General features: G+C 36.1%; 1 protein-coding gene across 1 annotated transcript; it reads left to right on the top strand.

Moving 5' to 3' along the window:
* det1 (DET1 partner of COP1 E3 ubiquitin ligase) lies at window positions 1-7306 on the top strand. Its single transcript, XM_051098993.1, has 6 exons — window positions 1-512; window positions 1202-1970; window positions 3644-3997; window positions 4194-4384; window positions 5658-5849; window positions 6320-7306. Exons 2-6 carry the CDS (start codon window positions 1218-1220, stop codon window positions 6507-6509), a joined length of 1680 nt encoding a protein of 559 aa, XP_050954950.1. The 5' UTR covers window positions 1-512; window positions 1202-1217; the 3' UTR covers window positions 6510-7306.
* The last annotated feature ends 5757 nt before the right edge of the window (window positions 7307-13063 follow it).

Below are 13063 nucleotides of genomic sequence, written 5' to 3' on the forward strand. Positions count from 1 at the left end.
AACCTACCTAACCAGCATCCCAGCATATGCTGGTTTTTTCACCAGGGTAGTTTTAAGCAGGGAACTATTCCTAAATCATCTGTCTTATATCACTGACAGTATATCCTCAGAAAACCGCCACATATTCACCCGGAACTACTGATTTCAACAGGTTATTCTGACAGAACATCTCATCACTCCAAATCGCTCATTCGTATCACCCCAGAGGTGTAGTTGCGCTGTTTCGCCGCTGCTGAAGGGGGCGCTCTGACACTCTCTGCGCCTCACGTCCAGTGTTTATACGCAGAGCTCACCGAACAGTAGTTACTTCCGGCGTTGAGACAGCGAACAGAGCTCTAAACTTATGTACACTGTCAAATAAACTTTTGTACCGCATTGTACCTCTCTTTTAAAGGTTATCGCTTGTATGTTTTGTTTTATGCGGCTGTAGGTTGTCTCTCGCGATGCCTGTGCTCTCAGAGAGCTAAAGCTGTACAAATATTAACATGAGAAGTATTTAAATGGACGTACAGGTAAGATATGCATAACTTATTCAGCTGCGTGTGTTTATACTGATATTTTAATTTGATTCACTTTTAAACGAGCTTATCATTAAGCTTTAATTATAAAATACAGCCGAAAGAGCAACAAAAGAGCTTCAAGCAATATCTATCTATCTATCTATCTGTCTATCTGTCTGTCTATCTCGTTGTAGGCAGAACTGCTGAATCTGATTTGCATTTATTAACTTTATTGTTATGATTTCTTCCAGTATTTTAACTAATTTATTTTAACTAATTTAGAAATTCAGTAAATTTTTATCTTTTTTAATCTGCCTTTTAGTCTATTTTTTTGTTATATAGAGTATTTTATAAAATCATTTTGTAGAAGGATTTGCTCTATATGCTTTGCATTTATTACCTTGATTATTATGATCTCTTCTAATAATGTTTTGATTTCTCATTTGCAGTTGTCTGTCTATTTGTTTATTTTTTGTATTATAAAGGTATAATGTAAAATATGTTTTTAGGCAGATCTGATTTGTTTGCTTTATATTTGTTAACTTTATTTCATTTCTCATTTGGAGGGGTAAAGCTATTATCATGGCTGGCTGCCTGTATATTGTTTTTTTTTTAAATATTTAATTTAAATAATTTTGTTAGCAGATCCACTTTATTTGCTTTGCATTTGTTAACTTAATTTTTTAATTTCTCATTTGCAGTGGTAAAGCTGTTATTATGGCTGCTCACCACAACACTACATCAGAGGACGATTTCCCCACTCTGAAGCCGAGACGCATCCAAAACCAAAACGTCGTCCACCGGCTAGAAAGGCGTCGGATTTGCTCCGGTCCTGTCGGGGCTCATTGGTACCGTGTGCGTTGCTTCCACCAGAACCTGTTCCCTAACTTCACAGTAGTGAACGTGGAGAAACCTCCCTGCTTCCTGCGTAAGTTCTCCCCTGACGGACGATGCTTTATTGCATTTTCCTCTGATCAGACCTCCTTGGAAATCTATGAGTACCAAGGATGCCAAGCTGCTGAAGATCTTCTCCAGGGTCAGGAGGGAGAAACGCTGGCCAATGGGAATGACCAGCGCTCCCTCAACATCAGAGGCAGACTCTTTGAACGGTTCTTTTCCCTTCTTCATGTAACCAACGTGGCCTCCAACGGTGAGCACTTGAATAGGGAGTGCAGTCTTTTCACCGACGATTGCCGTTATGTGATCGTCGGCTCGGCTGCTTACCTGCCTGAAGAACCTCATCCACACTTTTTCGAGGTGTATAGAAACAATGAATCTGTGACACCGAATCCACGGTCTCCTCTTGAGGACTACTCTTTGCACATCATAGACCTGCACACAGGCCGGCTGTGTGATACACGCACCTTTAAGTGTGACAAAATCATTCTTTCACACAATCAGGGACTGTACCTGTATAGAAATATACTGGCTGTGCTTTCTGTGCAGCAACAGACCATACATGTCTTTCAGGTAAGTGTGTAAGACTTTGCTGTATAACACAAATCACCTGCAACTGTGTCTTGTATTTTATTTCTATTTCGATTTTATTCCTACCATTCCTCTCAGTTCACTACAGTTCATACAAAATGGGCAAAAAAGGAAAATAATTATTTTTCCTATTTGTTAAATGTTATTGATAAAATTGTTTAAAGAAAGGTAGCAAAATGCCCAAAAAAGAGAGAAATCTATATTGTTTTCTTAAATCTAAAATGCATAGAATATATTCTTAAAATATTAACATAGTCAGACTTTTTTTGGTGTGCCATTTTCCAGTCTCATCACCCAATTTACACCCATTACGGTTTGGAAAAATATAAATAGGAAAAATGCAAAAATGTATATTTGTTTTGTTTTAGTTAAAATACTAAGTATAAAAAACATGTTCTTAAATTAAACAAAAAAGATTTTTAAGATATTATTGGCATATATATATATATATATATATATATATATATATATTATTATCAAAGCAAAATTTATTTAGTCAATTTTCTACTTTTTCACAGATATAAGTAGAAAAAAAAAGAGAGAAATGTATTTTCTTTAATATATTAAATATATAAACATAAAGATCCTAAATATACAAAACAAAGTATATTTTTATTTTTAGTATATTAAATGTTTATTATGAAATATAAGAGATATTTTTAAAAATTTTGTTAATTATAAATGCAGGTGTCACAGGTTTAAATATGAATTTCTGTACTTTTTTGGACGGAAATAAATAACAGAAATGGCAATAAATCTTTCATGCATAAAATGTTTATTCTTAAATATATCACGTATTCTTAAAATATTATTAACATAATTGTTTATAAAATTCAGGCGTCACAGGTTTGAATTAGATTTTTCTCAGCTTTTTTGGGCAAAAATGGAAATAAATCGTTCATATCTAAAATGTATATTCTTAAATATAAGATATATTTTAAAAATATTATAAACAATTGTTTATAAAATACAGGTGTCAAAGGTTTGAATTTGAATTTCTCTTTTTTTGGGCAAAAATAAATAGAAAAAATGCCAATAATTCGTTCATATATGTAAATAAATGTATAATCATTAAATATAGAATATATCCTGAAAATAATATTAACATGATTGTTTATAAAATGCAGGTGTCGCAGGTTTGTATTTGAGTTGTTCTGCTATTTTGGGCAAAAATAAATAGCAAAAATGCCAATAAACCTTTCAGATATAAAATATATGTTCTTAAATATAAGATATATTCTTAAAATGTTATTAACATAATTGTTTATAAAACACAGGCATCGCAGGTTTAAATTTGAATGTCTCTACTTTTTTGTGCAAAAATGCCAATAAATCTTTCATATATAAAATGTTTGTTCTTAAATAAATATTCTTAAAATATTATTGAGATATATATTAAGTTTTAAGAAAAATGTAGTTTACAAAATTATATATACTTAAATTTCCATATTCAAAAAAAAGAAAAAGAAAAAGGTTTTGATGTAGTTCGGTATGACTGACTGTCTCGATTCTTTTCCCCCTCTTCTGTCCATAATTTTCTACATATTCTCTACTGTTTGTACAAATAAACATGGAAACAATTAATTAATACTTACAAAAATATTAAAACATACTAAAATGTTGAACAAAATTTAATTTCGGTTCTTCGTGACCAGGTGACACCGGAAGGAACCTTCCTTGACGTGCGCACCATTGGTCGTTTTTGTTACGAGGATGACCTGCTGACGCTGTCTGCAGTTTACTCCGAGGCCCAGGCTGAAGGCCAGCCCGGTTTCTCCCGTCTGTACAAGGAGAAAACCATCAACTCCTTAAAGCACCGTCTGCTGGTGTACCTGTGGAGGAGGGCAGAACAGGACGGCAGCGCCACGGCCAAACGCAGGTTCTTTCAATTCTTCGATCAGCTCAGGCAGCTGCGCATGTGGAAGATGCAGCTCCTGGATGAACATCACCTGTTCATAAAATACACCAGTGAAGACGTGGTCACGCTGAGGGTCACCGACCCCTCACAGGTACAAACCACAAGCTCACCTCACGTAACCAGAGATTAAATCAGATATGCCCTTGCTGGCGTCATCCCTTAATCTCTGGTAGTGTAAGATATAATACTTGTTGTCGTTTTGTTGTGAATCTTGGGATACAAGTGGGATTTGTGTTGCGTCATGGTTGATGGATTGTGTAAACTTCCTTCTCAATTCTCATTTCTAGCCCTCTTTCTTTGTGGTTTACAATATGCTAACCACCGAAGTTATTGCGGTTTTCGAGAATACTTCAGACAAACTTCTGGAGCTTTTTGAAAACTTCTGCGACCTCTTCCGGAACGCCACGCTCCACAGCGAGGCCGTGCAGTTCCCCTGTTCTGCTTCCAGCAACAACTTTGCCCGTCAGGTGCAGCGCAGGTGAGATATAAATATAAAGGCCAATTCGAAAGCCACAAATTGATGGTCGAGCCAGAGGAGGCATGTCTCACAAAAGGCTGTAACAATGACTCTGTGTAAATGTGCCGCTCTACATATTGGGTGGGAACTCGCTCATGCCGACACCTTTTGATATTAAAAACCCTAATTATGTAGACCTCACAAATGCAGGTTCTGGGAAAAATGGAGGAAAACCTCAAGCTTCTGAAACTTTTTGAAAACCCGCCTCCATTCAAAATGATGCAGACAGACTTTTTTCTACACTATTATTAATATTATTTTTAAAGCGGTCTCTCACGCTTGCCAAGGTCGCATTCATTTTATTTAAAATACAGTAAAAACAGTAATAATTTAAAATAACTGCTTTCTGTGTTTTTATATATATATATCCTGGTAAACCACAATATTAATATTGTGGCAAATCATTACATTCGAATGAATCTATAAAATCTGACAAATTGCCTATCCCTAGCTTTAACAGTAAAAAAGGCTTTAAAAACACAATATTTCAATTCACACAAACACTAGATCTTCATATCATATGATAGATTTCCTCTTTTTGAACAACTTTGCCTCTAGGACCACTGTTGTCAATCAGATTGTTCATTAAATATTCAATATTATTTAAAAAGACTACTTTTGCAAACTAGTATTAGGTTTTTCACTTAATATCAACAAAACCAATTCTCCGGACCATTCATAATTATTACAAAAATATTGAACTTTACACTTTGGTTAGCTACAACAGTGTCATTTTTTTTGGCATGGCCAATTATACCCAAAAGCCTATAAATCCTAAATGAAAACTCAAAACTTCATGAAACTAGGTGAGCATATACGACAGTTGATTTTTAACAACCACGCAACCACGAATTTATGGAAATTCGACCCTGGGTGGCGCTATAACAATCATAAATGTTAAAAATCAATATATTTCTGTGGTAAATTAACGGGATTTGCCAAAAATCATCGAATTAGGTGGTTTCTCTTTGTGCACTAAAAGTATTTTCGCAGATTCGGAAAAGTACGGTTGAACCGCTGATGTCACATGGACTATTTTAACGATGTCCTTACTACCTTTCTGGGCTATGCAGGGTCTGTCATGCATTTTAATCAAAGCTTTTGTTCCAACCAGTCAGTTCTTGGATTTTATTCGTTGTGTTGGACAAACACAGCACTGAGAAACTCATTGGTATTATTTTGTTAGAGCCACTTGTCCTGCATTTTATTTATGGACCGGTTTGTTTGTGCCCAGGTTTAAAGACACCATTGTGAATGCCAAATACGGAGGGCACACAGAGGCAGTCAGAAGGCTTCTCGGGCAGCTGCCCATCAGTGCTCAGTCCTACAGCAGCAGCCCGTATCTGGACCTCTCCCTCTTCAGCTATGATGACAAGTGGGTGTCTGTCATGGAACGGCCAAAGACCTGTGGCGATCATCCCATACGGTACCTCTGAGTTCAAAAGTCCTTTATACATTGAGATATTTTAGTGCAATTAATGACTTTTTATTGGAATATTTATATTCCCTTTAGTTTTAAAGCACTCCTGAATATTACTGAGGTTTGTTCTCTTGCAAGCTTAAATATAGACATATGCAAAGTTCAGAGTTTGTTGACAAAGACAGTGATTTGCAGAAGAGGCCAGAATGTACGCCCACTTTTTCAGTATAGTGAAAAATGAGGCCCAGCGTGAGGTCTGCATCAACTTCCTTGTTAAGTCTTGAACACTACTGAAGTGTAATTTCATGCCGTGACAGGCGATCTTTAAAACACTTCCTGAGAGCGCTCAAAAATTTCCCTGACAAATGTTACCATAATTCTCTGATGTACCAAACAACAGTTCGCTTATGCTGTAAAACACACGGCGATTTGGCCTCGTAATAAACCGCCACTGCTTTTTTTCCTTCCTCCTGCAGGTTCTACGCAAGGGACTCAGGGTTGCTGAAATTTAAGATCCAGGCAGGCCTGCTGGGCAGACCCATTAACCACGCGGTCAGGAGACTGGTCGCGTTCACCTTCCATCCCTTCGAGCCGTTCGCCATCTCTGTGCAGCGCACCAACGCCGAATACGTCGTCAACTTTCACATGCGGCACGGATGCGTATGATAGCGCACGTGTGTGAGTAGAGACGTGCGATTTGAGAGACTCACGGAGCTATGTTTTGTTTTATATACTTTTTATATTAAAGTTTTATTTGTTACAAATGTGATGTGTTTTATGCATTTGCACTCTAAGTGTTTTAGCTTTTCTTTTAGCAAATGTGCAAAATAAAATGGTTCATTTATATTACAGTATTGTTTGACCCATTGTCCTGACTTGTCTCGCTGAAGGTGAAAGATTATTGTCAAAACAGATGTTTTGTGTTTCAGCAAACAGGCAGAACATTAAGACATTGTCAGTTCACATTCGTCATCTGGCATTTTTGAATAGCAGAGAAAGTATGGAACATGCTAATGCCCCCTTTTAGCAGTTTCCCCCCTCGAAAGCTTAATGAACTAGTTCAGCTTCCATTACCAAGCCAGCTCCCACATAGTCGACCAGCATTAACCAAAAAAACGGAGGTGGGTTCGAAGCACGCAACACCACAGCAACACTAATGCCACAATAATAACAACAAAAACTAATTCTGAAATTGATTCATTATAGCCAGTTGACTAAGTGAGAGGCTTCCCTGTGGGAATACGATTGTTCAGTTGATAGAGCAGAGGTTGAAGAAAATGCATCTGTTTTAACAAGCACTTCAGCGCTGATTGAAGGACAATTTTCAATACGGGAGATTGCGACAGCTTTGAAACGCCAGCGTTTTGTTTGAACTTCCATACGGAGGGGAAAGATTTTTTCCTCTTCATAATGAAGCCGAAATACAATTAGAACTAATAAATCGAAGGCGTAAATCCCAGACGACTCGTATTCGGAGTCGCCCGTCTCGGTGGGAAAGGAGCATGTCAAATCTCCCCCCACCAGTCTAAAAGCTTTCTTTTCTTGAAGTTCCGCAGAGTGCCATTTTTTTTGAGTGGACCCCTAAGTGCAACTACTGTAAGTGTAATCATTCTCTCAAGGCTTTATGAATACGAATCCCTGATATCCCGCTAGTTACTGACAGAAATTTCCCCTGTCCAGCAAGATGACCGCGTTCTTGTAGGTGCTCCAGGCGCGGTTGTGCGCGGGGCCCCTGAACGCAGGAATGAATGCTTTTAGCCGCGGACTGGATTGAAAAGTGTGATCCTAGGGTTCGGCGTGGGCGGGAGTGGGAGGGTGTCGACTGTGCTTCGTAGGGCTTCTCTCTCATTTAATTCATCTGTAATGGTGCTGCCGCGGTATGGAACAAAAAAATCTTACCGGGGTTATAATTTCCCCGTGCAATCAGTTCAGTTTTGCGCTGCATGGGAAAAAAAAGAAGCGGGGGGGGGAGAGAGAGAGAGAGAGAGAGAGAGAAAAGGTGAAACGTACCGAACACTTGATTGAGGAGAAAATTAAGTGAAACGTTGTGAATTGTGATTGCATTATTCAACGTTTTCCATCGCATTCTTCCTTCTTTTGTGTTTCCATTATGCCTCGCGGTGACCTGTCCCCATCACAAATGATCCGCACTGCTCTGGGGATGAGAGAATTAATTAGATAAAGAGAGAGAAGAACTAAAACATTTACCACAACAAAATTGGTGCTGACAGAGATGTTATGCCACGCTCTTTCAGTCCGACCTCGTCACATGCTTTAATAGCTGTCATTGTTGTGGCTGCCTGCTCCGTTAGAAAGAGACAGTGCGTCTTTCATTGCGGTCTTTATCACTCCGGTTTAAAAGGTGTTACTGAACCCGAACCATCCATCACGGCCGCGCTTTGTAAAACACGGGATATCTGTGTGTCGTCAATTGAAAATCTCTGCTTCTCTCCAACCTTCTGACTTATTAGCAGGAACATTTAAAGTAGCTTGACATTTCGGCTTGCTTCATGGGTTTTTATAGCGGCATCGGTCGGCTCTGCCGCATGTAAAGTTGCAGAGCTCATTGCATAGGTCAGTTGTCTACCTCCCTAGGTGTTATTCTCCTCTAACTTGTCACAAAGTCTTTTATGATATGCAATTACAATCCCTTCTGCTCTAATTTGGAGCCGGTTAGAGTTATTTAAAGTATTTTGCAGTTTAAAACTTAAAATGACCGTTAATGGTTGACTTTTGAATGACTTTCATTTTTATGAGAACTACTGATTTCAAGTTTATTTTCTGTTTGAAGGAGAAGATTAGGATTTATTTCATCAAAATGTACTGATAGTCTAGGTAAAGCTAATAAATGGTGGATAGAAATTCAGTTCAGAACCTTTCGTAATTTTTGCATGCTTGCACTTTGAAACGATGTAAATGTTGACTCAGCTGAATTGTAGTGCACACAAAGGAAATAATTATATAATTTATAATATTATTTATATGTAATATCATTTTATATACATTTTACCTTATTTTTTAAGATTGTAATTAGTTGCACTAATTAAAATTGTGTTTTTTTTTTTTTTTTTTTTTTTTATGACATGCATTAATTTTCTTTTTTTACATAAATTAGTTTTATAGGTTAATCATATAAATTAAAATAGCTTGTTTGGTAAACAAGTGAACTAAATACTGGCATACATTCAGGCAAGTCTCAACTGTATAAAAAAATGTTTTATATACTAAAATTGCACTAAAATAACAGTTATTTTAGAACACTTTTAACTACGCTACTAGTCAAAAGTTTTTGGACAGCAAGATTTTAAATGCCTACATTTATTTGATCCAAAGTACAGCAAAAACATTAAAATTTTGGAATATTTTTACAATTTAAAATGTCTGTTTTCTATTTGAATATATCTTAAAACGTAATTTATGCCTTTGATTTTAAAGCTTAATTTTTTAGCATCATTACTCCAGTCACATGATCCTTCAGAGATCATTTCCATATTCTGATTTGCTGCTTTAAAAACATTTATGATGTCGAAAACAGCGGAGTAGATTTTTTTTTTTTCAGTTTTCTTTGATGAATGGGATGTTCAGAATAATTTATCTGAAATAGAAATCCCTTATAAATGTCTTTATCATCAGTTTTGATTAATTTTAAAATAATAAAATAAAAAAAATAACTAAATAAATAAATAAATTAATTAATTAATGATACTGACTCCAAGCTTTTGAATGGTATAGTGTATAATGTTACAAAAGCTTTTTATTTTAAAAAAATGCTGGTCTTTGGATCTTGCTATTAATCAAAGAATCCTGAAAAAATAACTGTTGTAAATATTGATAATAATAATAATGATAAAAAAAAATTCTTGAACAACAAATCAGCAAATGATTTCTGAAGGATCATGTGACACTGAAGACAGGAGTAATGATGCTGAAAACTGAGCTTTGATCACAGGAATAAATTATATTATAAAATATAATCAAATAGAGAACAGTTATTTTAAGTAGTAAAAATATTTTACAATATTACTGCTTTTGTTGTATTGCTGGATCAAATAAATGCAGGCTTGGTGAGCAGAAGAGACTTAAAAACATGTCGAAAAACATTAAAAATCTTACGGTCCAAAAACTTTTGACTGGTCGTGTATAATAAAATGATACTAAAGAAACAGTTTCTGCATAAATTGTAAGGTTTGGAATTTATATTTAATCATTTTAATGGATTTTATTACTTACAATGTTGGCCAAAACAGTGATTTAATATTTTGTTACGTTTACGTTTTTTGCTGTCGCATGAATTTTATCTTTCATCAAAATTTTAAAGTTTACGTTTTGCTCAGAAGCTTTTAATAGACTGTTTAATGGCAGGTTCCATTGTGATAACGTACCCCACACTTTGGGCAACGTGTCTCACTATTGGGGCATGTTGTCATAAAAGATGCACTTCTGTTTCTTTTTCTTGGCCAAAAACAGCGTTTTTGGCATATGCCTATTCAAAAAAATCACCTAACCTCTTTCTCTTTTATATACATGTGCAATTTTTAAAAATAACATAATGTATCTTTGTTTAATTTTACATTCATTTTATGATTGTCTTTGTATCTCGAATTTGCCTGTGCCCTTAGCCCTCGAAACAACACAGGTGGCAAGTGTTTGATGGCCCTGTAACACTTTTCCACTTTTTGTAAGTATAGACTCTTCAAACTTGTAATCAGGCACTTATTTTGTGTTAATTAAGTCTGCACAAATGGCAGCAACCTAGCATGCAGAGAGGGCGAGCGTCACCTGAAAAACTTCATCTGGGTTTATTCGGCCGCCTAATTAGGTGTCCAGCTGCTTGCCGGTCGGCCAGCTTGGAGATCACGTCCAATCAGACGGCCAAGTAAATCCAGGGCCACTGAGCCGGGCTAACGTGTGATATCCTGCCTCGGTCGGTGACATGGCTGACTGGGGTTAACCTGTGAAGAGGCAGCAGGTGCTGTGGGATTAAGTGTCCGCCCTGCCTCTGGTTACACAAGCTAATTGAACACATTCTGACGCCCTCTGGACACCTGGGGAAAGCCTCTGGACATGAGAGTGGGAGGGATCTGGTTTGAACAGTGTGTGTGTGGTTTGAGGAAAAAATATACTGACCCCTATTGTATAAAAAGAGAGAAAAATACAATGCAGTTTGCTTTTTAAGGTAACAAAAATCTAAAAACATGCATATTACACTAAGAGAAAATCATCTCATGTCATATGCTCAGAAATTGCTAGTAAATTATTAGTTCACTCTAGAATTAAAATTTCCAGATAATTTACTCACCCCATGTCATCCAAGATGTTCATGTCTTTCTTTCTTTTTTCAGTCGAAAAGAAATTAAGGTTTTTGAGGAAGTCATTTTTTTTTTAGAAAATGACTGATCGTTTTGCTAGATAAGACCCCTAATCCTCGCTTGGGATCATGTGGAGTTTTTTGAAGCTACACTGAAACTGCAATTTGGACTTTCAACCCATTGGCTCCCATTGAAGTTCACTATATGGAGAAAAATTCTGAAATGTTATCCTCAAATTTAAATTTCTTTTCAGCTGAAGGAAGAAAGACATGAACATCTGGATGACATGGCGGTGAGTAAATGATCAGTGTACTGACTGCTGTTTGAGTCGTACTATATTGATGTAAAGGTTTTTTTTTTTTTTTTTTTTAGTCCAAGTTAAAAGTGCAAGTAATTTCAACTCCAATTATTGTAGTGATTTGAAATGACTTGTAGTTTTAAGTTAATTTAACTTAGAATTTTAAGGCAGCTGCTGAAGTCAAGTTGAAACTGGTGAAAACGTTTTACACTTTTTCATCAAATTTATGCTTAAGATGTAAAAGAATTGATAATTACTTAAAGGAGAAGTCCACTTCCAGAACAACAATTTGCAAATAATTTACTCACCCCCTTGTCATCCAAGATGTTCATGTCTTTCTGTCTTCAGTCGTAAAGAAATTATGGTTTTTGAGGAAAACATTTCAGGATTTTTCTTCATATAATGGACTTCTATTGTGCCCCTGATTTTGATCTTTCAAAATGTAGTTTAAATACAGCTTTAAAAGGCTCTAAACGATCCCAGCCATGGAAGAAGGGTCTTATCTAGCAAAACGATCAGTCATTTTTTCCAAAAATAAAAATTTGTATACTTAAGCACAAAAGCTTGTGTAGCACAGGCTCTGGGATGCGCGTTCTTGAATGATTTGTTAATTTTGAACGAATCTTTAATGTGACTCGGGAAGAATGAGTCGTCTCGGGGGAGTGATTCGTTCAGTTGCGCATGTGCAACATTCTATTATGTTCTGTACTGGAATTAGTTCACCTGTTTTGAGTCTTCGGGATTTTCGAGTCGTTCGTTCATCTTATGGGGCTGTCACGTGATTAACGAATGACTCAAATCCGAAAACTTGTCAGATAAGAGGTGAGGTGAGCTAATCATAGAATAAAGACCCAGGTAAACAATGAATTAATCTTTTCCGTTTCTTATAGCATTATAGTTTTGTCTTGTTTGTAGTGCGATCAACGTTTGTGTAAGCAGTAGATGTGTTAGGGAAGTAACACGTAACATTTTAATTATATTTATATAATATATTTATCTTATTTTTTCCTACAACGTCCAACATTGTTTTTGTTTGTAAACAGCGTTTGACTTACTTGCACTTTCTCAGTCTTTACGCGTTCGCTTTGTAAACACTGGGTCTGCAGTTCCGCATTACCTTTCGATGTGATTCAATAGTATGTAGTGTCGTGAATGCGCATCTCAGACCCTGTGCTTAAAAAGTACACAGATTTTTTTTTTTCGAAAAAAAAATGACCGGTTTAAAATGGAAAACATTGTAAACTGATTCACAAACAAATGATCCTTAATGGCTAGTTCTTTCCAGTGTATCAAAATTATACAGTGCAACCAGTGTTACATGATTCAAAAACAACTGTTTTTTTTTTTTTTTTGTTTAGTAAATCAAACAAACAAACTCATGAGTTTCATATTAAAGGGTTGGTTCACCTAAAAATAAAAGTTCTGTCATTAATTGCTCACCCTCATGTTGTTTTTCACATCCGTAAGACCTTTGTTCATCTTCAGAACACAAATGAAGATATTTTTGATCATTTATTTGATTTATTTTTTTTTCTGCATTCTGCGTGCAAAAACATACAGCACAAGTAGTATAGTGCAATTTACTAATGAATGACTCTTAGGAGCTGATCCCT

The sequence above is a fragment of the Labeo rohita genome, chromosome 25, assembly GCF_022985175.1.
Source record: "Labeo rohita strain BAU-BD-2019 chromosome 25, IGBB_LRoh.1.0, whole genome shotgun sequence".
Lineage (NCBI taxonomy): Eukaryota > Metazoa > Chordata > Actinopteri > Cypriniformes > Cyprinidae > Labeo > Labeo rohita.

Bases quoted from the DNA above. Each gene is read 5' to 3' on its own strand.
- det1 (XM_051098993.1), top strand. From the start codon at position 1,218: ATGGCTGCTCACCACAACACTACATCAGAGGACGATTTCCCCACTCTG. The intron at 4,385-5,657 runs GTGAGATATAAA...GTTTGTGCCCAG, and splicing joins GCCCGTCAGGTGCAGCGCAG to GTTTAAAGACACCATTGTGA. The intron at 5,850-6,319 runs GTACCTCTGAGT...TTCCTCCTGCAG, and splicing joins TGTGGCGATCATCCCATACG to GTTCTACGCAAGGGACTCAG.